General features: G+C 33.2%; 1 protein-coding gene across 2 annotated transcripts in view; it reads left to right on the top strand.

Annotated features, from left to right (window-relative positions):
• The window catches only part of LOC106060643 (dual 3',5'-cyclic-AMP and -GMP phosphodiesterase 11-like), a 148389-nt gene extending 125533 nt beyond the window's left edge, over positions 1 to 22856 (top strand). For both annotated transcript variants that reach the window (XM_056019041.1, XM_056019042.1), the window contains exons 5-19: positions 1290 to 1360; positions 2485 to 2548; positions 2957 to 3004; positions 4560 to 4703; positions 5863 to 6006; positions 7651 to 7797; positions 8095 to 8202; positions 8986 to 9095; positions 9774 to 9861; positions 10950 to 11050; positions 11950 to 12027; positions 12667 to 12730; positions 14455 to 14529; positions 16334 to 16417; positions 16916 to 22856. In XM_056019041.1, the coding sequence (XP_055875016.1) occupies positions 1290 to 1360; positions 2485 to 2548; positions 2957 to 3004; positions 4560 to 4703; positions 5863 to 6006; positions 7651 to 7797; positions 8095 to 8202; positions 8986 to 9095; positions 9774 to 9861; positions 10950 to 11050; positions 11950 to 12027; positions 12667 to 12730; positions 14455 to 14529; positions 16334 to 16417; positions 16916 to 17548 (1959 nt within the window). In that variant the 3' untranslated portion in view covers positions 17549 to 22856. The remainder of the gene's footprint in view (positions 1 to 1289; positions 1361 to 2484; positions 2549 to 2956; positions 3005 to 4559; positions 4704 to 5862; positions 6007 to 7650; positions 7798 to 8094; positions 8203 to 8985; positions 9096 to 9773; positions 9862 to 10949; positions 11051 to 11949; positions 12028 to 12666; positions 12731 to 14454; positions 14530 to 16333; positions 16418 to 16915) is intronic.
• The last annotated feature ends 2085 nt before the right edge of the window (positions 22857 to 24941 follow it).

Genomic DNA, 24941 nt, shown 5'->3' with positions numbered 1-24941 from the left:
TTTTTCTTTCATCTCTTTTTCATTATTTCTCGTTCCCTTTTTATCTCTTTTTTTTTCTCTTTTCTTTCTCTCCCTCTGTAACTCTTTTCATTTTGTGTTGGTCTTTTTATACGTAGCTCTTTCATTTCTTTAATGTGGACAATTAAAAAAAAAAGTCACACCATCCATAGCTCTAACACTACACTGCTTCTGAAAAAAAAAAAAAAAGAAATTTCAGCGTAATTCTTTTCTACTACCTCAGTGTTTTTCAAACTATGGTCCGCGGACCGCCAGGGGTCCATGAAGCGACCGAAGGGGGGGCCGCAGAAAGATGAAAAATGTTATACAATTAAAATACCTTCTTCGCTTAAAGTTTTTTCCTTAGAGGTCCATGGGCAAGAATTGACTACCAGTATATAAAAAGTCCCCGGGTCCAAAAAGTTTGAGAACCTCTGTACTACTTCACTTTTATGGTTTTACGTCACATCCGTAGTAGTTCTATCGTTCTATTGCGTTAACTGAACAAGCTTCCTATAAGACGTCTTGCGGTCCTAGCGGACCAACTTACGACCATAAAGCCCAGCCAACTTACATGCTCTGCCTCATAGGTCTCTCATATTTTAGCATAGAGTCGTCACACCCTTCTTAATTTGGTTTTATTTGACCTGCAATAAAATAGTGCATTATAGACGCCAGGGGAGTAAGAATTGGAACCTCAGAAATGCAGGAAAGAGCTTAGCGCCCTGGGCTCCGCTCCGGACCCCTCTCTAGCGCTTTACCCGACCCCGCGGCGAATGTACCTTTTTTTTTTAAATCTAGTTTGGCATCTTAAGTAAATGTTTGTAAAACCTTTACTCATTGAGCTTATGTCTGTTGTGTCTGTTATCGTGGAATGTTGTTTTTAATTGAAAAAAAAAAAACATTCCACGATAACAGACACACAAAAAAAGTACTTGTACTAACACATTTCTGAAAGGATCAATAAAGCATTTTAGTAAGTCTATAAAGTCTAATATTTAAAAACAGCATGTTCAGTTGATGTTAAGTTAATAAATATTGATAAAATATCATTATAACTAAATTTAAAAAATAGAATCGATACTCATTTAACAGTTGTATAGGCCTAATTACCTTTGTATGTTAGTATTAGCTAACTTTATAATGGCTCAACAAAAAGAACAAACGATAGTTTTTATTCTGAATTTTTTTTTTATTGTGGGAAGAGTGGTGACCCACTGAGCTAACCGCACATCGTGACAACGACCTTAGTGACGCCCATGATCATGCATACCCTTGTGTTTGTATTGCAGGAATTCCCCTCGCAGGTCTATGATTTTGATGGCACTGACATAGACAACGAAGACCCTATGACCAGAGAACGGTAAGTGATGTATCAAAATACTTATGTTGATGTAGTTAGTTGTGTACACTACTTGGTTAGGTAAAGCTACCCTGGTTAGGTAAAGCTACCCTGGTTTGGTAAAGCTACCCTGGTTAGGTCAGAGTGCATGCGTTTATCTCTACCAGGGTCGGATTTAAGTATGTGGATATGTATAAAAATACTAATAACTGAAAGCACGCCATATTATAAAAGAAAGAAAGTACTTGTTAATTAAATTAAATTTTCCTTCGTTAAAAAAATAAAATTATATAATATGCATATTTATATAACCAAAAAATAAGGCCAATGTAGTGGATCCGGAGTATATTATTAGGCTACGAGCACACTATAGGCGGCCACTTTTAACCATTACAGTGTTCCTCACTGAGATTTTAACTATTGTTGGTTAAAAACGCGGGGAAAAAAAGTAAAGTGGATGAACCGTCGAAATATGGATTTTTTTTTCTATTTGGTGGGGGGGGGGCCTCTTTCTTGTGGAGTACCCAGGGCTGTAGTCCCCCCCCCCCACTTGCCCTCCCTTAAATCCGGCCCTGTGACAGTGTGCGATATCTGAAAGGAATACGTGTTGTTATGCAAAATGTTTTTTTTGCGTTTGTGTTGGCTATATAACGTGTGCGTGGTAGACTTAGGGCTGGATTTATCGGCTTTGCGCATCATATGGTAACTTAATGCTGTATTTAAGTAGTGGCCCCTGGGAGTTAACAGTGCACTGTGGGGCTACACAAAGTACGCCGCACCCGGCGCACCATGTCTAATACCAACCCATTTTGAATATATGTATGCCATTTTTTTCTCTCTTTCGTACGTCTAATTAGTTGTCATTTTTCAAATAGAAATAATATATTATATAGTAAGCCTAAGCATTCGTTGAGGTGACCTCGTCTATGTCAGTTGTAGATTTAAACTGCTTGAAGTCATTAATGTTCATTGCTAAATTAGCCAGCCATGTTTGAGTGTCACTAGAAAAGACTAACATGTACTTTGTTAATCCTAGCATATCAAACAAAAACAAAAATGTAGGACTACTAATTCAATGACAATATCACTACTACCAGATACAAGGCATGACTATAAATGGCTTAATCTTTGATTTTTTTTTTCAGCACTCACGCGCCACGTTTCCCAACCAACCCTGGCATCACGGGATATGTTGCAAGTACAGGGGAGGTAAGCTTGTTTTTTTAACTGCTGAATAAAAATAAAACATTGAAGCGAATTTAAAGTAAATGCCGTGACTCTTGTGTGTTGTGAGTGAGGGGCGGGTCGTGTAAGGTTAAAGGTAAAGTAAAATGTTGTTCTTTAAGTAAGTCATAGCCTGCAAGGTCCATATCTTTCAAGAATCCATTGCCTAAACTTTAACAGAAAAGTTTTAACAAAAATTAATACACCCATTTCTTAAGACTCAAATTTAGCAGGCTTGAGACTGGTCATAGCCTGCAAGGTCCATATCTTTTAAGAATCCATTGCCTAAACTCACTTTTACCCTATATCAGTTACTTAGTATACATTATATTGGCTTGTAATATTTATATCTGTTATCAAATTGAACTAAATTGTCACCTTTTCTGGTTTCAGGCATTGAATATACCTGACGCCTATCAGGACAACAGATTTGACCAAGAGGTATACAATGTTTGTTTGTGGCATCATTACAAGAGGAGCTGTCTTTGTAAATAGAGTTATTGAAAAACTAACTTTAACCTTGTCTTCTGAAAGTTTAACCTTTTGCTTGTTAAATTTGATTTACAAATCTTATGCACATACATATAAACCATTTATAAAACAAGCTAAAAAGTATATTATGGTATAAACAGTTAAGTCTGAATAGCCACCCAATGAACCTATAATGCATCAATTATTGTACACATGTCAAGTGCAACAAATAGGTACAACAAGTTCTTTCAGAGTTTGTGAAACAAAACTACTTTTATCATCAACTAGGATTGAGCTCAAGTATTTCAAAGCTGAATTCCTTTAACGAAATGGAATTAATGTGTACCCTAAACAACAAACAGAATATTCAAGTCTCAAAAAAGTTTCAGATCTTGTGATCAAAGGGAAAGATTATAAAGCTAATCTGTTACTACGGTCGATGGTCAATTTTATCATACAGCCAGCACTATGGCTAACCACCTTGACGTTTGCCAACTAATAAGATGGCTGCCTGGTCGTGCGGTTTGCGTGCGGGATGTCATTTGGATTTATTGATGGTCATGGGTTCAAACCCTGCCCGCTCCCATCCCCCTTTGTCCTGTGGGAGGTTTGGACTAGAAAGTAAATTATCTTCATCTCTGAAGGAACATCTGAAACATGTAAACCATTTTGCATTTTAATATCAGGTGTCCATTCTAGTTCTAAAAATCTCGTAATTCAAATCCACCCTTCACTAGTGGTCATACTCCTTCATTGGTTTGTAGCTCCAAACAGCTAATAGAACTACACTAAAACATAGGCATATTAAATTCTTGAAGTTTAACTTGAAATGAAATTGAACAGACTTCTTTTCAACAAAAATAAATGTAACATTTATTTATAAATTTACAAATTCAACTTAAAAGTAGATACACAATGAAATGATAATTTCAACAAGATAAAACTCACTAAAAATACACACATTTTCTGTCTCACGTCTCTTGCTAGTCTCTCTCTGTTCAACTTTCACACCAGTATTAACATGAATAACATCGGACCATCCTGTGGTTTCATCAGAAACTCTTCAGCTTCCACAAACAAAACATCTGCCTTAGTAACCTCCTATTTACATCAGGGACATGCACATTCACTCCATAACAACCGAAATTCAAAACCAAGACCCACATCATCAGAGGCAGTGTACAGTATTTGAAAGAGTTACGTTAGGAAAACAAGAGATGACTCTTAATTTTTACAAATGCTTATCAATATTTAAATGAGGTAAAACCTATTTAATACTTCTTTTGTAACAAATAGTCCGTTTGAAATGGTTCTTTTAAACGAAGAAGTTGATCCACATTTTCTAAGAGTCGCTTTGTTAATGTCAGTACTATGTAGGCCTGACTGTCAATGATTAATTAAGAGCTTTGCATTTTTTCCTCATGTTTTTGTTGTTGTTAAATATTTATTTTGCTGTATCCATGTCATTTGTAATGTGCTTCTAAAACTCTTCTTGAACTGAGTTGCTATTGTGTTTCATGTCTAGGTTGATAAAGGAACAGATTTTAAAACCCATGCTATTCTGTGTATGCCCATCAAGGATGTGAAGCGCAAGGTCATTGGAGTTATCCAGCTAGTCAATAAACAAGATGGAACAGCATTTAATAAGAATGACGAGAATCTCATTGAGGTGTGTAGCATTAGTGTCTAACTCAGGGGTTTTCAACCTGTTGGTCGTGACCCCCTTGGGGGTCGATTGCTGATTTGCCAGGGGTCGCCTAAGACCATCAAAAATATGGATTTCTATTGTCTATTCTTCTATTGCTGTATGTGTGTGTGTGTGTGTGTGAGGTGGGGTCGCAGCAGAGTGGGAGATTGTAAAAAGGGTCGCCATGTTTAAAAGGTTGAGAACCGCTGGTCTAGCTAGTTAGGGCATAATTGTAGTCAAGGGGAAGTAACCAGTCTTTTTTTTTAACATTACTGTTACCTTAGTCATTCTTTTCTTCATAGCCAGCCCATTTAAAATATATTAAACACAGCCCATATAAAATATATTAACCAAACTTTCAAATATCTAAGAAGTTAATAAAAAAAAAATATTCCAAAAAACAAAGCAAAGTCTGCATTCCATAGCAGCCACCAAATCATCAAAAACTAAATCTTGTGTTAAAAAAAAGGGTAAATATCTACCGCACTATTTGATCTATGGAGGCCCAGTGGCTGAGGGGTAAAGTGCTTGGCTTCCGAACCGGGGTTCAAAATCAGGTGAAGACTGGGATTTTTAATTTTGGATCTTCTGGCACCTACAAGTCCACCCAGCTCTAATGGGTACCTAACATTAGTTGGGGTAAAGTAAAGGTGGTTGGTCGTTATGCTGGCCACATGACACCCTCATTAACCGTAGGCCACAGAAACAGATGACCTTTACCTCATCTGCCCTATAGGCCACAAGGTTTTAAAGGGGAACTATCAGATCTATAACATAGTAGTGATATATTACACGTAAATCTTGACCAAGATGTGCAGTGTCTATTATATAAACTATATGAAGTTCCATCTAAAATGAAAGAAATAATTTTAAAAATATATTACATTAGCCCTGAAAGTATTTCTAAGAATAGAAGAAGTAATATTGTTAATTCTTAGAAAGATGGATTGCTTATGTAGAAGTGGATGTAGAAGAACTTAGAAGAAATTAGGGCTCTTTGTTGACAAGATCAGGAGATGTCTAAATGGAAATGTTTAGAAAAGTTATGGTCCTCTCTATTAAATATGTCAGGGGAGATGTATAATAGATCACAACCAAAGCTAAAGTCTGTCAGCACTAACTATTTGATATCTTCATTTAGGCTTTTGCCATATTCTGTGGCATGGGTATTCATAACACCCAGATGTTTGAGCAGGCAGTACGGGCTGTAGCCAGACAGAAAATTGCTCTAGAAGTCATGTCTTACCATGCCATTGCATCAGAGGAAGATGCTATAGAACTAAAGGTGACTGGGTTTTTTTAATGAATATGATCATCAAAGTATCATTATCCTCTCTTTACAAAGCTTATATCAACTCACTCTGTCTGTCTGGTAAAAAGTTTGCATACGTTATTTCTCCCACACCCAATCTCTGATCAAGATGAAATTTTGCACAATCTTTTCTTTTACCTGAAAAAAATAATAATCGAAAAAAAAAACAATTAGTTAATTAACTATTGGTAATAATTATTTTGTTTGGTATCTCTCAAGGGAAAGAAATTGTACTTGACTGCAGTGGTGGTATAAGCTGAGTTTGCCCCTTTATAGGTCATTGTCTGAGTCTTAGTGAACACAAACATGAAATAGGACAAGACTACATATAGCTTCTTCTTCGTGGTAAAAAATGAACACATTTCTCATATCCTATAAACTCGAAGATGACTGTAAAGTCCAATCCTTGTTTTAAAAAGCTGGATGCATATGTGGCATGAGTAGGGTTGGTTAGTTGTAGATAGACCTGCTTCTTATCTCAGCTTTTTATTGGTTCAGCACTCTTTCACGCTGGCCACTTTTCTTGCTTCATATTCGACGCTCACAGCTTCACAACCTGAGCAGGAATCGAGAGCTAGTGCTTCCCAGCCATGAATGTCACTATTACACTCCTTGAAGGAGCTCTTAAGATGTCTTTATAGCACTTGTATTGACCCCCCTGAGAGCACTTTCCTGCACACAGCTCCCCATACATAAGAAAGGAGATTGTCTGGCAGGCGAACTGTTGAAACTGGCACCTTTTTTACTGTGGCCGAATAAGACCAGGGGTCTGCAGGCCTTAGTTTGGGTATTACTGATCTATTGGATTGAATTTAGATCTTTATCAAATTTGGAGAATATTCCCTTCTTTTTTTTTTTATTTTGCCATGAAAATAAAAGTAGAGTATGAAAATGTGTTTACCCGTTCAGCAGATATTTTCATATCCAATATAAATTTCTGGGAAAATGGGTTTACCCAATTTGTTAAAAAGTTTTGTTATTTAATAGAGATACAATTAAGTACTTTTTGTTTTTTTTAGGCCCCTTCAGTTATGGGAGGGACATTAAACATACACTACGCCATAAGCTAAGGAACTTTTATTCCAAATTTTATCAAGATAGCTCAAACAGATTTGATTTTTGTTCAGGACATACATACATGCATACATCTGCCTTACTTTCTGCTTTATATATCAGATTTGAAAAAGCGATCACCCAGATACTTGTTCTTTCTCTCCCCACCACTTCCCAACTGGTCCAGACAAATAATAGGATCATAGTGCATTGAGAAAGCTAAGAGTATGAAATTGTGCTTAACAAAAACTATTGGTAAAAATATTTCTAATCATAAAGTTTAATATTTTTATTTTATCATTTTTTGACATCAGTGAAATTCATTGCAGCATCCTTGACATTGTTTTGTTTACCATGCAAATCTCCAATATTTAAATAATGTTACAAAAAAGTATTGTCAATTTTTCCAATTCATAGATTTTTTTATACATTAAATTTCCTACAGGAATACAGAAATTAGCGCCATTTCTCAAAGCAACTGAACCTTTATTATACTTGTTTAAAGTTCTATACAAATCAAATTATTACATTTGTTTATATTATTATTATCATTGTGACTTTCAGAAAACTATCATTCCTAGTGTTGAAAGCCTCAAGATACTGGACTTTGGATTTAGTGATTTTAAAATTAATGATGACACTACTATAAAAGCCACAGTTCGAATGTTCCTAGACTTGGATTTGTTGCAAAGTTTTCAAATTGATTATCTAGTAAGTTTATCTGCTTACAAATCTAAGAATCTCCATTTTCAATATTGGTGAAGATTGGGATTTTGAATTTCAGAATTTTTAGGTTGTCCCCTGAGTCCGCCCAACTCTAATTTGTACCTGATATTAGTTGGGGAAAGTAGAGGGGGGTTGATCATTGTTTTGGCCACATCACATTGTCATTAACCTTTGGCCATAGAAACAGATGCCCCTTACATCATATGCCCTAAAGATAGCGAGATCTGAAAGGGGGTACTTTACTTTCCAATCCATTTATTTATTTTGACTTGATCTTTGCAGGTATTTTGTCGCTGGATACTGAGTGTGAAGAAAAATTATAGGAATGTTATATATCACAATTGGAGGCATGCCTTCAATGTGACGCAGACAATGTTTTGTATGTTGGAGGTAGGTTGGAGTTACTAAGTTCAGATCTCCTCGTTTCTTTGCTCTCTATTCTTTATGGTGAGAGGAAGGAAGCTCAATCTTTTCACACATTAACCATTAATTCTAAGTCTCAATACATTTTCCCCCATAAAATATTGAACCATAAATAACAAATACTGGTATACAAAAACAACTACTAAGTATACAGAAAGCAAATATACAATTTCTTATGTCATGACCATGGAGAAGAAACCACAGTTTCTTGCCAAGTTTTAAACTGAGAAATAGAGCAAGGTTATGAAAACAATTGAAATAATTTGGAATTAATACAATGGAATACAAATATGCACTAAATAAATATTAGTACACTTTTTAGCTATTATATAGATATTTTTCCATCAGAAAATATAACTTGGGAGTCTATAGAAAAAGACAGTGACAAGGGAAACATCTTCACTGAACATGTCATTAAACAGCATTAAAGACATTTTTTTTAAATCTGGAAGCAGCTATGTTAGTCTTGAATGCTGTCAGAATTGGTGAGTGTAAGTGCCATGAAAAGTCCTGCATCCAGCATGTGAAGATTCAAGAGCATGTCCAGGGCATTGTTGTTGTTTTTTCTGATGGTGTCACTACTTTTAGAAGACCTGTTAGGAATAATCAACCCTGCCACATATATATAATACTAAAGGAGGCCATAGATAGATTGATATATAAATATAAAACCACTTTTCTTCTTTAGGTTTATCTAATTACACAATTCTGTGACCCAATGTGATAACAGAGGTACTTTTTTTTTCATAGGCAGGTGAGATGAAAAACATACTTACCACTGTGGAGAGACTTGCCTTAATGGTAGGGTGCCTTTGTCATGATCTAGATCATAGAGGAACCAATAATCAATTTCAGAAAAAGTAAGTCTCAATTTTATATTTCATTAACAAGTTTTAGCAAGTAAAGTTGTTTTTTTTTAGAGACTTTATTATTCATGAACTAGTTTTAGCAAGTATTTTTATAGACTATTGAATTCATCAAACAATTTTAGCAAGAATGTATCTCTAACTCTAGTAATTCAAAAGCAATGTTTACAAACATTTACAATTCAAGCACAAAATAAATCCATCTAGACTTTATAGTTCATCCATTAGGCCTCATAATACTTTATTATAGAACTGGTTACTAATGGAACATGGTGGCTGAGGTATAAGTAGTACTTGGTTGCTAAACCAAAGCTCACATGTTCAACTCAACAAGAATCTTTAATGTCAACTTGAAACACATCCCTGTTAAGACACCCTTGAGTCTAGTCAGCAAACCAGCTGTTCATTGATAGAGAAATATAAGGACCAGCTAATTTTGTTAAATGCTGGCTACACCAGGCATTGGTCAAATTATAGGCATTGGTCAAATTATAGGCATTGGTCAAATTATAGGCATTGGTCAAATTATAGGCATTGGTCAAATTATAGGCATAGGTCAAATTATATAAGCATTGGTCACAAGATCATGATAGTCTACCATGCATCCCTAAGTCAAGAAGGGAAATCTTTTTTTTCAAAGTTAAAGTTTTGTTTTCCTGTCTATTCTTTTAGGACCATGAGCCCTTTAGCTGAGCTGTACAGTACCTCAACAATGGAACATCATCATTTTGACCAATGCATTATGATCTTAACTACCAAGGTTTGTAACTTCATTTAAAAAGTCTTTTAAATATTTTTAAATAGCCTTTCTTTTTTAAATTATTTTGATCTGTATCTTTTTTTTTTAGAATTATATATAATTATATATATATCTATACTATAAAGTAGAAAGTAAGGCGTAAAATGTATGTATGTTACGAATAGAAATCAAAATCGTTTGACCAATCTTGATCAAACTTGTCATAAATGTTCCTTGGGTACTCTGGAACTGTGATGAATGTATAGTAGCTCTAAAACAAACTTAATAAGACCCTCAAGAAAAAAAAGTTGCCCAACTCTTTGAAAATATTAGTATTTTATGGATCTAGGACATGTTTACATTAGAAAAGATCGAAAGGATTTAGTTCTAATTTTAAGAACTAAACTTTGCACATATAGTTTTTTCCTTTAACACATAAAAATTACAAATATAGTCTATTGATTTCATTATTTAATAAAACTAAGCTTCAAATTTGTCTTTCAAATGCGTTTCAACATAAATCCGTTCCTTATATTTGTAAATTTAGACGTCCTGATGTACTTTATAATCCTGTTCATCTATTGAAGCTGACATTTAAGTCTAGACTCTAGATCTAACTCTAATTCAAAGCGGAAAGATCTACTTTATACTTTAGCACATTAACATACAAAATAAAGTCCATTTATTTCATATTTTAATCAAATTAACCCTCAAATTTTATGTTTCTAAAGCATTTTCATACATTTGTTAGCTATAGCTTCCATGTTGACATGCATTTTAATAGTCCAATTCATTATAAAATAATAGTTGTCCTATGAAAAGTTGTGCTCTTATAAATTACAGACATTTCTTCAAGAGAAGATAATTCCATATTATCCAACATGTATCCATGTGTTAATCTAGTGCATTTTGATTCAGAGTCTTAAACTCTGCTGTCATTGGGTTTCTTATGTAATACAGGCAGAAAGGAGAACTTGCTAGCATAGGAATAAGAAATGGCTCTTTATTTTTATGTATTATTGCGTATTGCAACTGCTGTTGTTTGTTTTTTTGTCTTTTTTTTTCTTTCCCTTTTTATATGCAGAAATATTTTTATTTTTTTTGTTTAGGGTAGTGACATTTTTAGAAATTTAAGTCAAGAAACCTACAGTCAGGTGATAAATCTTCTGAAAAGTGCCATCCTAGCCACTGATCTAGCTTTATATTTTAGGTAAGTAAATTTTGCTTGTCAGCAATGTTTTACTGATTAAAATGAACTAAGATAATACTAGGTAATACTAGTGGCAATAGGCCTATATTCATAGTTTTGCATGTTACTTAAAATACAGTAACAGCAAGTGTGTAGTATGATAGCATCTTGGTATGTGTAGAACATGCTCCAGACTGCCATCAGGATGGCTTCAAGTGTGAACCATCCTGCCATTTACTGTAGTCCTGCAGCAGGTTTGAACTAGGATGTAATTATCTTCATTCTGATGGAATGTTTCAGACATATAAACCAAAAAAATCAATGTGATGCTCATATATAATTTTTTTTGTTTTTGTTGTATAAGTATACTAATCACTAATGGAATGCAAGCATTATTACACACTAAATTTAGTATGCCTTTTATCATTCATGGAGGCACGGTGGCTGAGCGGTAAAGAGCTTGGCTTCCAAACAGGGGACCAGGGTTCAAATCCTGGTGAAGGCTAGGATTTTTATTTCTGGATCTTAGGGCCCCTCTGAGTCCACCCAGCTCTAATGGGTACCTTACATTAGTTGGGGAAAAGTAAAGGCAGTTGGTCATTGTGCTGGCCACATGACACCCTCGTTAACCGTTGGCCACAGAAACAGATGACCTTTACATCATCTGCCCTATAAACTAGTAGGTCTGAAAGGGGAACTCTTTTTTTTTTATATAGGCTATATTTACACTACATGCAACCTATGCAAATATTTTAGAAAAAAATAGTTTTTTCTAATATGTATTTGAGTTGCACCTCAATGGTTGTGGATTCTACCCTTAATTAGCAGGCCTATGTAAAAAAAAGAATTTTTTAGAACAACTATTTTAAGTTTAAAACTCAGTAGTACCCAACTAAACATGTGTTTATCTTTGTTTGTAGTTATAGGCCTAAATTTGAAGCCTTGATTGCAACAAATAATTCAGACTGGAGTAATGAGGATCACAGAAATCTATTACGGTAAGGTCAAGTGTTTTTAGCTACTGGTTCAAATGTTATTAGATACTTTTTCAAATGCTTTTAACTTTTTTTTAAAATATTTAATTGATTTTATTGGGTTTTTATTTAAAATGTATTTTCATATGTACTAATAATTACTTGACTTATTTGATATAACATATATATAGTTTTGTGGGTGTGTATTTTTTAAATAGAATTATTTAATAATTTGTTAACATGGCATATTTAAGAATAAAAGGAAATTATTTATTTTTTCATAACCTAAATTAAAAGAATAATTAGAAGTTAAAATTTCAATTGATGCAATCCCTTGAGAGTTGTAAGTCTACCAATCTGGTATAATCCCAGTCAGCAAAGCCACCTGTTTTGTTATGGGGTGTCTTAGGGCCTGCATGGAAAACCAGATAGTCTCATGGACTTGTTGAAACTCGCATTTCTGCAAGCGAAAATTAACTAAGGTCTTATGTTAAGTGACTACCAGCTTTTATGCAAATTTTTGTTGACAGATACTTCTCAAAACCCTCTCTTCACCATAATATCAAGCCTGGACCTTTGGATTTGGAGAAAATACTTATCACCACTGTATACATCATATATTCAATAGGAACTATTCTTTATTAAAACATGTGAACTTTTCAGATCAATGATGATGACTGCTAGTGATGTTGCAGCCATCACCAAACCCTGGGAAGACCAAAAGAAGGTAATAATTATACCAGACTTGCATTTATTATTTTGTTGTTTTATTTTTTTGTAAATGAGACATAGATTTTTATATTAAATGTCTTATTGTCATAATAGACATTTTTAACTTCTGGATCCCTCATATTAGATAAGAAAAATAAAAGCAGATAGTCATTGTGCTGACCACCCTAACTAACCATCAGCTATCAAAAAAGATAGCTTTACATTATATGTCCCATGGACCACAAAGAATGAAAGAAAGGAGGGATTGTATCTAATTACTTCCCTTAGTTATCTAGTTATGAAGGGAAGGGACTGGCTCATTATCATACACAGGCCTAGTAATTACCCTGGAGTTAGTTCTAGGATGAACTTAATTAACATAATTATTCTAAAACAACATACATGTTTATCAAAATGTTATCTATTAAATTGATAGTCTAAACAAGGGGGATTATTTATTTTAGAATAGGAAAAAAACTTAAGAGAAAACTTTCAAATTAAGTGATGGAAGAAAGACCTTCTTGGAATGTTGATTGTGAGACAGTTACTTAAAGGTTGATTTTATTTCAACACAAACTGGTCACATTTTCATTGTAAGAAGAGATGCAAAGAACATATTATGGAGAACAGTTATGTTAATGAGTTGGATGCAACATTGACATTGAATTAGAGTCATTGTTGGAAGTGGGGAAACTTTAGGCTTCTAAACCTTTGAATTAGGGTCATTGTCGGAAGTGGGGAAACTTAAGGCTTCTAAACCTTTGAATTAGGGTCATTGTGGGAAGTGGGGAAATTTAAGGCTTCTAAACCTTTGAATTAGGGTCATTGTGGGAAGTGGGGAAACTTTAGGCTTCTAAACCTTTGAATTAGGGTCATTGTGGGAAGTGGGGAAACTTTAGGCTTCTAAACCTTTGAATTAGGGTCATTATGGGAAGTGGGGAAACTTTAGGCTTCTAAACCTTTGAATTAGGGTCATTGTGGGAATTGGGGTAACTTAAGGCTTCTAAACCTTTGAATTAGGGTCATTGTGGGATGTGGGGAAACTTTAGGCTTCTGAAAACCTATAGGGGTCTCAAGGTTAAATCCTGTTGAAATTTTCAGCTTCGTGATATTAACCCTTAAAACGTGTGTGGCAGTTTAGCTCTAAACATCAGAATTGTAATTCCATTTTGCTCAGCACTTTAAGGATTAAGGACACCCCGGAATAGATCATACTCTAATGACTACCTGACATAAATTGGAGAAGTAAAGGGGGTTGGACCATTCTCCTGGCCACATGATACTATTGTTAACAATCTGCCATAGAATCAGATTAGCTTTACATCATCTGTCCCCCCATTGATTGCAAGGCAAAAGGGTAACCTTCATCCTTTTTACATGAATATTGTCAAGCATCATCACAATGAATTCAATACAAACTACTTACCTATAGCATTTAGCCAATCAATAACAAAGGCAATTTTAATTTTGTATATACTTTAAATGAGCAATGCTATAGCAACTTTAACTATTTCTTATATTAGCAAAAACAAAATCATTCTTTTGACTTTTAAGTTGTTTTCATGTTTCCCCTTTTTTAACACCCCTTGAAAAAAAATTTTTTTTTTATGTCCTACTGTATTTTGATACAAGCCATGGCTTTTTTCTCATCGGCTGTTGGGTCTCAATTCATTGCATTTGTTTAAATGTTTATTTTAAAAAGTTCTTTTCTTGTTTCATTATTTTTGCTCATTTCTATAGATTGCTGCCCTGGTTGCCAGTGAGTTCTTTGAACAGGGAGACATTGAAAAAAAGACTTTAAATTTGACACCTATTGTAAGTAATTTTAATTATGATTTTGTTTATGTTGTACTTTTCCATTGTCGCCCAGAGTGCCCCGTCCCATACTCGATCGAAAGCTTTCTTGAAGTGATTAAAGTTATCCAGAACCTCTACAAGGATGCCACCAGTGCGGTGTACTTCAACAATAATATTGGGGACTGGTTCAAAACCACAGTTGGAGTAAGACAAGGCTGCCTACTTTCACCAACACTCTTCAATATCTTCCTTGAAAGGATAATGGAAGATGCTCTCGAAGGCTATGAAGGTACTGTAAGCATTGAAGGAAGAAGAATTACTAACTTACGTTTTGCAGATGACATTGATGACCTAGCAGGGACAGAAGAAGAATTAGCTGACCTGGTGATGTGCATTGACAAGACTTCCGCAGCATATGGTATGCAAATAAATGCCAAAAAAAACTAATTATGACCAATGGCCAACAGGGTTTTAAAAGGGGCATCAGTATCGGAGGGGAAAAACTGACTAGTGTTAACAACTTCAAATACCTCAAAACTATTGTTTCAGATGAGGGAACGAAACCCGAACTATTGGCCTGAATAGCACAATCCACAGCAGCCCTTTCAAAACTCAAAATAATATGGAAAGACAAAGGCTTAGCTCTCGGCACCAAAATCAGACTGATGCGCTCCCTGGTCATGGTCATATTTTTATACGAGTGTGAGTCTTGGACGCTGACTGCAGAGCTAAAGAGGAGGATCCTAGCAATGGAATTGAGATGCTACAGAAGGATCCTAGGTATCACGTTCAAAGACCGCATCACAAACCAAGTGATTAGAGACAGGGTTACTGCAGTGATGACCTGCTAACTATAGTAAAAAAACGCAAGCGTAAAATCTATGGCCATATTACAAGATCTTCAGGGCTCGCAAAGACCTTCCTTTAGGGAACAGTACCAGGAAATAGAAGAAGAGGCAGACAGAGTAAGCGATGGGAGGACAACATTAAAGAATGGACGGGCATGCCATTGAAAGAGGTTCTAACTAAAGCAAAAGACAGGGAGGAATGGAGAAAGACAATCGACAAGTCTTGCTCGGTGCCCCAACGGTCCAACAGACTAAGTAATTTGTCTTGATAAGCTAAAAAGAGACTAAGGTTAAGTTGTCTATTCTCATCAAACTCATCTCACAAATATAACTACAAATATTAAAACGAAAATGAAGATAATTAGGTTTACAGGTATTCATGTTTAAATATATTACTCTGCTAACTCATTAGTTTTCCTGGCTGATTCAGGCAACCTGTTCCATACTCTAAGGTCACTAAGCAAGAAGTTGCACTTGTACAAATTTCTCCTAGCATATGGAATTAGGGTGATTAGACATCCTCATTTTTTAGGTTTATGTCAGGCAGTGACTTAATAATGAAAATGTCCTGCTTTAGCATATTTTCCAGTATTGCCAGTAATCAATCCTTTATATCTTCTGGTTTAAACTCAACTCACTCAGAAATCCTTTATATCTTATGGTTTAAACTTTAAGCTCATCGACTCACTCATAAATGAGTAAAGGAATAAGGAAATGATGTGAATGATATTGTGTTGTTTGATTAGTATCTCATCTTAAAATCATTTACAGGATGTTAAGATGACAAAATTCTTGACAACAGTGGCATTCTTGTATTTACAGTTGTTTATAATAGACCTGTTTTATTTGATCTTTTTTGTTTACCAATGCATGAACTATCTTATTTGATCATGCCACAAGTTTTAACACTAAATGAACTATCTTACTTGACCATGCCTCAAGTTTTAACACTAAATGAACTATCTTACTTTCAGCCTATGATGGATAGAGCACAATCAGATAAGTTGCCAGATTTACAAGTTGGTTTCATTGATGATATCTGTATGCCAGTCTATAAAGTGAGAATTTGAGCTTGTATTTAAGTTTATTGAATTATATTTTGTCTTGCTTAAGTATTTTATCTTCTTGAGAACTGTTTTTTATTAAACAGTTTTAGATCAATGAAATATGTGTCTTACTTTTACAAACATTTAGAAGTTTTCTTTGGTATTTTGTTTTATTTACTTTTAGTTTGAATTTTTTTTTTAATTGGTTGAAATCTGCTAAAAATATATACAGTATTTACATATGAATAGACCTGTCCCTAAATTTGTCAAGACTATTTCTAAAAGGGCATGGTGCCCAAGTGGAAAAATGCTTGGCTTCCAAACTGAGGGGTCTTGTTGTGCTGGCCACATGACAGAGATAAGCTTGACATCATCTTCCCCCATACATTGCAAGATCCTGAAAGGGGTATCTTTACCTTACCTTTGTTACCAGTAATTTAAACACTAATGGAAAATTGTAAATTAGAATTTAGTTTCTTAACAATTTCTGTTGTTTTTTTTTTTTCTTAGGCCATCAGCAAGGTGTCCCCCAAACTGAATCCCTTGTTGGAAGGCTGTCAGCAAAACCGAAACAATTGGTACATGCAGTCCAAAGCTGTAAGGAAACGTTTAGATGAGAGAAAAAAAGAAAATGTTGATAAAGACAAATATGAGTATAACGAAAAAAATGAGCATGAGAGTAGAGAGAAATCCTGTGATGATGGGGGGAAAGAAAAAAATGAAGATGAGGATATGGAGCTGGAAGAAGACGAGGACACGGTGGTGGAAAACTTTAGCGTGAACGAAAGTTCAGAGAAAGTTAAGGGAAACGCTGATTCAACGTCCAAAACTCTAAGCATTAACTTTGATGCTCGGAAATATTTGAGTGACAAAGCTGGGGACTGCATGGTGAGAAGAGAGGAGGACAGGATCTCTCAGGAAGACAGAGCTCTCTTGTTAATGAGAGAGGATTCTCAGCACAAGAGATCCAATTCAGACAAATGGAAGCACAAAGAGAGTGAGCACCATTTTAAACAGGAAAGTGGGAAGTTCTGGCCCAGGGGTGCTAAAGGTTCCAGTAAAGCCAGCTCTAGCAAAAGAAGAATGTTTTCCTGTCGAGAGAGGCCTCACAGCAGAGAGGATGATAAGTCAAGTACATCTTGACAATTACTTCCCCGAGGTTGCCAAGTCCTATAGCGTTATATTTAAATTGAAGGAATCCAAATATAGCAACTTTGATTCAATTTTTAGATTAGTTAGTGAAACAAATAGTAGGATTATAAGAATATATTCAACCTTTCAGCATTATGAACTTGTAGAATAACTTTTTATTATATAGATATCATTGAGTTTCATTTAGTTTTAATATTTAATCCAGTAATCTAGCTATGACAATAGTTGCACACTATAGCAGCTGAAACACATATTTTGTTTCAAAATTTATATTTGACAATGATGCATGTTTTTAGTTCTTACATGTTGAAATATAGTTTGTAAAGTACACATGCTCAAACAAATGTATAACATTATTTATTTGTTTCAATATTAGTTTTTAATCATTTGTGCACATGAGCAGGCTTTCTCTAGGTCACTAGGAGTCCTCCACTTAAACTTAAGAATGTAGACCAAAAATTTTTCACATCCTAGTTCTAAATTTAATATATTCTGCGTATAGTTGAATTTGATCTTGTACGGCTAAAAATAAAAGTTCTGCCATTTAATCTTAGTAACAAAAGGGACAAGTGTCCCAACTATTGTATAACTTTTCTATGAGGAGCTTTGTAATGAAAGATACTTTCAGGGGAATTAACAGAAAATGAATACTTTCAATGTCTAGAATCAACTTTGGAAAAAAAGATAAAGATCAGCTGGTGCTTGAGTGTTGAAGTTCTGGCTATAAAAAGGAGGAAATTCAGAGCTAAAATGTGCATTGACCAAAGGTGATCCTCCTTTCAAGGTCAACATTGGACTTTAAAACTAAAAAAGGGATTGAATACATCTACATAGTGATGAAATAACTTTACATTGATCAACAAACCATCAGACAAAGCATTAGGATATGTAATTGTCACGGCCTAGTTCTCGTTGATACATGACAGTAATCACTTCAAAAGAAATCAAATTTGAAATCAAAGTGAATAAATTTTGAAAATAGCCAAGAGACTGATAAATGATAAACCTATTACTATAATTTTGCCCACACCTTAGAAAGTCAATATTACCAGATGAGTTAAGAGTTAAGATCCTATTCTGATCCCTGGGTGTTTATAAATGGTAAGATTCTAGCAAGTGGAATTACTTATCACACAGCCAGCACTCTAAAGGCATGTCAAGTTATTGGACAGTGACTGTTACAAAGTTTCAAATTTTGTAAAAACATTAGATGTCACCAGTTGCTCATAGTATCAGCTAGAGCAACTTTAAAATGATTGCATATGTTATACCTGGTTTATTGAATATTATAAGCTTACACTATTGAAGAAAAATATTTCTAAAGAGAGCCATCAATATGTAGTTACACAAACTTTGAACGAGAAATAAGTCTGTGTATTTAATTCATTCATGACAATGTATTTTTAATCACATTAGGACCAGTCTTTCTACTACCCAGGCTGTTTTGTTGTTTGTTCTTTTTTTGGTCATGTGAGTTAACATTGCTTTGCACATTTTTTTTTCACAGAAACCTGAAGATAGTAAATTATTTTATTTCTTTTTTTTTCTATGTTCTTTGTTATGAATTACTCAGCATGAAGCAAATTTAAATATTAACATTGACCTTGTTAATTTGATATTATAAAAAATAATTTATAGATTTCATTTTCTGACTTATGGAAACTCTGATGGTTTTTCAAATTTGAGTCAATGACAAATTCAAATTCTGCAAGAAAAGTTTTAATAGTAAACATTATACCATTTTTATTTAGATGCTTAGAAACATTTAAATTTAATCATTTTTTTTATTTTCACAATTAGATATCAAATATTCAAATTCTTCAAGCTAAAAAAAAAAAAGGTTGACATGAGATTTTGATTTAAGCTAATGCTATATGTTACTCCCCTCTGTAATATTGAAAACTGAAAGCAGATATAGATGCTAAATCTAGGCCTACAAACTGATGTGATGTGAAACAATACTAAGAAAACAGCTCTAATCAATAATTAAAAGTCAAAGGAAGATGTCCACTTGTGACTTGTAGCTTTGCGCATGTCTAGTTCTAAATTGTATCATTCCCTAGTTAATTTCAGGATTATTTTGTAAATCTAGGATCTAGTATTTATTTTTTTAAAACAATGTCTATTTGGTCCAGATTTGCTTTAAATTCACATTACTTATTGGACTAGATTTGTAAATTGTAATCACTGGCTCTGACGGAACATAGAAACTTGGTGGAAATCTGAGTTTTTGATGCACATAAAAATTGCATCACAAAAAAACAAATTAGTTATATTGAAAATATTATAAAATAGAGAATATATATATATACATTATCTTTAAATTATAACACACATCAAAATTTATTAAAACAATCCTAGTTTCCCTTTAAGCATCCTAGTTTCCCTTTAAGCATATATATCTATATATATATATATATATATATATAAAGTATTAATTTTGAAAAGTTTTCATGGTTCACGTATTCACTGTGTAACACTTTTATATTAAATAATTTACAGGTTTATTAAAATTTTTCATCAGTGTTAAAATATGTAACAATTTAATGAAAAGTTTGCTAACATTGTTTATTGTATTTGTTTGTTCCATTGAGTTTCTAACCTATAAATTTTTATTTTTTTTTCTAAATTTTGATCCTGCTCTCCACCTTCCTAGTTTAATGTTAGAAAAAAAAATGTAATAAATTTACAGATATTTGAAATTATTTGTGTTAAGGTAAGATATTTCGTACTATAAAACATACTTTTTTTTTAAATTTATTCATATATATTTTAGCTATTTTAATTTAGTGATGACTTGCTAATTATCTCTATTGTAAATACTGGGTAATTAAAAAGGCATTCTTCTAACATTATCTGGCTGAATGCTGAAAATGTTAAAGATCCCTATTTGATGATGGCTCACATCCTGATGTTGAAGTTGACTAAACTGAGTTGATATAAAAGCAAGAGAAAGTGAAGCAAAGCCTTGAGAGGTTTTTGATGGATTTCAAATGTACCATCTCAACTTACTTTAAGGAAAATTCCAAATCAAGTCTGCATGTTTACTTGATTCTTCTAGATTTCTTAAGATCCAATTCCTCGACCTTATTGAATTTTGCATAGCTTTGAACCTAATCAATTAATTTTATGTTTGTTTTAGAAAGAAGATTTAGCAACTTTCTCTCATTCTGTGGGCCATAATCAAATTTGAATAACTTAAAGGTTTTTAATCTTAGTTAAGTACTTTAATGAAGTATTATATATATATAGGTACACCAAAGTCTAGATTAAATACAATGTTTTGGTTTCTGAGTCATAGAAGGCAATCTTGGGGACAGCTTGATATATTTTGTACATATTTAAGGGTGTTTGATATTTGATACAAATGCCTTTGTCCATGTCTACTATTCAAATACACATCCAAATGCTGTATTGACATTTTGTGTACAGTTTATATTTAACACTTTTATTTATTGATATTTTTTTTTAATTGAACTAATTCTGACATTGTTTATAACATGTTTCGTGGCTTTAGGTCCATTAGGAGCATTCTGGGAATTGTGAATGATTTAATTCTTGGCAGATTGTTTAATTAAATATAAAATGAGTTTATTGAGATGTTGTTATGCCATAGACATATCTTGTACAGACACTGGTATGCTGCTGCTTTCTAGCTATGAACAAACTTTTGATATTAATTGCTGACATTTGTCTCAGCCAGCGATCATTTAAAATTGAAAAATACTTATATTTTTAAGTTATGCATTAAAATGAATTACTCCAAGATCATCTATAGTTAAATATTGATATATTCAACAAAATTATTATAAACACATATTTATTTGAAAAAAGAATATCTTCAGTCCCAGTCTTAGTGTTAAATTGGCAGATTTGGTGTTAAATTTGGCAGAATTTATGTTAAATTTGGCAGATTTTGTGTTAAATTTGGCAGAATTTGAAGTACCAATGTATGTATTTCAGTCCTGTCCACATGCTCAAACTTAAATATTTTTTGTTTTAAATTATTTACCATTTATTACTAATCTTTGGCATTTTGTTAGTTAAGCAATTGTTTTTGTTAATCCAGGCATATTTAATGTATTCTTATATTTGTCTTTCTTTTCTTTGCTAAAGGAGAACCACTCCCACTAGTGTACCCAAAAAGATTGTTGACCAAATAATCTGATTCTATGTAAGAAGAAAATGTTACTCCACTGAATTATTGTGGAAAGTGTTTCTCTAACCACATTGACATTGCCAACTTTTGTGTGAGTGAAATGTTGGCCGAACTCAGGCTGAAAGACAAAATGACTAGTCCAATGATAAGGGATTTGAATTAATTGGATGTTACCCACATGCTTGTGATGGCTGGAAATCTGGTTGTAAAAATTTCTAAGAAAGAAGGACAGTGTGAATGTTTTTTGGCTTTTTTTTTTTCTCATTTCAAGTTAATTGCTTTGTAGTTTATAATTAACAAATTTATTTACGTTTTTACCATGACAAAACAATTTGTTGTACCCAGTATGGATCTATTTAACTTCTTTTCAATTTTCATTTTCAATTTTGCACTGTGTCAGTTGAATATTGGATGTTGGCCTGTAATGTAATTGACCCTGAAAGCTACTTTTCAATAATTCAACCATGCTAAGCTCTATTTCAAACTGTATATACATTCACATCTGCTATTTATTAAGTCCACATCATTTTTCTCTGTGATATTTCTACTACCTTTAATGTGATCCAGTCTGAATGTTCGCTATAACTGTGAACTTTTGACCTCAGCACGACCTGTCTAAGGTAGTGCTACCCTGAATGTTGTGACACCGTTCCCCACCCCCTCTCCCATTGCTTATCCTCCGATGCATACCAAGCATATGTTGAAAACTAGTCTACAGATGCAATGTACATACATACCTGAAAGTAAAAAAAAATTTGCAGTTGTCCAGCAGGTCATCAACTTACTCTACCTTAGTTAGTTTGAGAGCAGAAATAAGATACCTTGAAAATCAACCTTTTCACTTGTAGCTTTAATATTGGATTGTTTCATTTAAAATAAGGTCTTACGTATTTTTTTTTTCTTAATATTTCAATGACAGAACCATTGTACAGAAAGGAAGACTGATTCATATTTGAATTGTTCCCAATGTCATGAGTTCCAAGTTTTTGGACACAAAATGTTTTCTTGGTTTAAAATGTTTACTTTATTTTTGTTTTCAAGTCACTTCAGGACTTGTCTGCACATTGATTTATTATTTAAAGCATTACCTCATTTTGCTTGAAGCACTTTTTCAAAATAAATAGTTCTATTTAACAATGATTAATCCTTGTTCGTTTTATTTTTATTTCACTGTGTATTTCTTAGGGTTTTTTTTAGTTTCTAGTGCAATATAAATGGTAAATATATAAATGGTAAATACCTGGCTCATGCTCAAACCTATTCAGACCCTTATAAACTTCAACAGCTTTTTAAAAATTATTTCGATCATTTATTTCTTTCTAACATTACTTATTTATAAATGAAGTACAAATCAGTAAATTCAAAAGAAGCTTTCTAGAAATGTTTTCATTTATTATTTTGATAAATGTATCATGCAATTTGCTGCAAAAATTATCTGACTCAATTTGACTAATCAAATCAAATTGTTCTTTTGTTCACCCCAGCACTAACACATCTTATTAAATTCAAATGATGTATATAAAATTTATGCCTGTTTCAGTTAGTGAAAACTTCCTTGACAGCACACAATTTTCTCCATAAATTTAAGAAAGAACATTTTTGATAACTGGAACAAGTATACTGCAGCTTCTTGTAATAAATATGAAAAAGACTTGCAGACCAGTTCCTTAGAATTAATTCAATTATATTTCTCAAATACTTCAAATGTATCTAGAATATAGTTTTAAAATTAAAAGTTTAGAAAATAAATGAAAACATTTCTGTACATATTGGTGGTTGTTTTTTTTTTATTACTTTGAACAAAAACTTTTAGTCTTACTATCTTGAGGTGAAATAATTATAATTTAAACAGATTTTTATTTTTAGTTATAGGCCTAAGATTGATCATTGATTAGAATCATTATTGTTCTCCAAAATGTTAGACCAGGAGAAGCCAATCTTTTGCTTCCATATGCCAATTTGTTTTCTTCTGCACACTAACTTAATTTTACCCCCCTTAGTAATTCAGAAATATTTGGTCAGTGGTATATTGCATGTATATAATCATTTGAATCTTAATCAGTCGCAGCACACCCTTGCATAGCCTTTAACATGACCCAAAAATGTATTGGCACTTTCTGTTACTTTGGACACATAGCTTCATAGATGGGGGAACTGCAATGTGGGCCACATCATTCCAAGCATAGGTAATACACAGGCTCACTGAAAGAGGCCAAACAGTATCTGACAGTGTGAGCAGATGTAGCAGCTATGGAGGAGTCAACTTTACTTCCTTTAGTGAAATGTCTTAATTTTCATTTATAATTTTGACTTATTCAAAATGTTATACATAAAACTAGTAATAAATGAACACAAGTTTGTTGGGGGGTTTTTTAGAAAAAAACTCACATGCAGGCATAATAAATTAGTTTTAATGAGACTTTTCACTTTGGCTTTCACCAATCTGTAATATTAGATGTCAAACTGATAACTGAACACCAGGCCGATTATGGAATTCAGCCAAGACCTCAGTTATTAATCATTTTCATGGATGAAAATTTGTGCTCGTATGTACTTGTGTTGCTATGAAGCAGTAAGCATAATTTTGGGTACATTTTCTTAGTTAGGAAAAATATTCACATAGTAGAGTTAGCTCAAAATTAAGCTATTCAGATGGTATAAGGAAGTGAGAAATCAAATTGCAATGTTAGTAGGCCTACTTTCTGAATATGGTGTCATTTTTTAAAATTCTATTACTATTTTATTAGTTATCAGAATATCTAGTTTGGTAAGTGAAACTGAATGTTTAAATGCAAGCCTGCAGTCTTCTTCAGCAAAATTGTTGAAACGACTATCAAAGAGTCCTTCATTATAATGTTTTTGTTTGGTGTGATGCACAAATTTTAAGACAAATTTCCATACGGACAATAAAGATTATTATTATTATTAATTTGATTTTCAATGTATTCATTATAATTAAATTGATTGCATTCAATTTGTTCTTCTATAAGTTCAAACAGACTCATATCAAATGTTTTCTGAGATGGAAACACTTTTAACTTAATTTTGAATCAACTAATACAATTTAATACGAAAGGAAACAAGTTGTCCTGCCGTTTTAAATTAATTTCTCTGCAATAGCTAATATAAACTAAAAATGCTAAATTAAAAATCCTTGTTTTCATCACACAAACAGCTCTTCACTAGCAGCCCATCTTCCTCTTTTAGAAAACAAAATTATCTGGT

Source organism: Biomphalaria glabrata, chromosome 2 (assembly GCF_947242115.1).
Source record: "Biomphalaria glabrata chromosome 2, xgBioGlab47.1, whole genome shotgun sequence".
In the NCBI taxonomy this organism is placed as follows: domain Eukaryota; kingdom Metazoa; phylum Mollusca; class Gastropoda; family Planorbidae; genus Biomphalaria; species Biomphalaria glabrata.
Note: the sequence above shows the minus strand (reverse complement) of the source record. Positions and strands in the feature narration are given on the sequence as shown.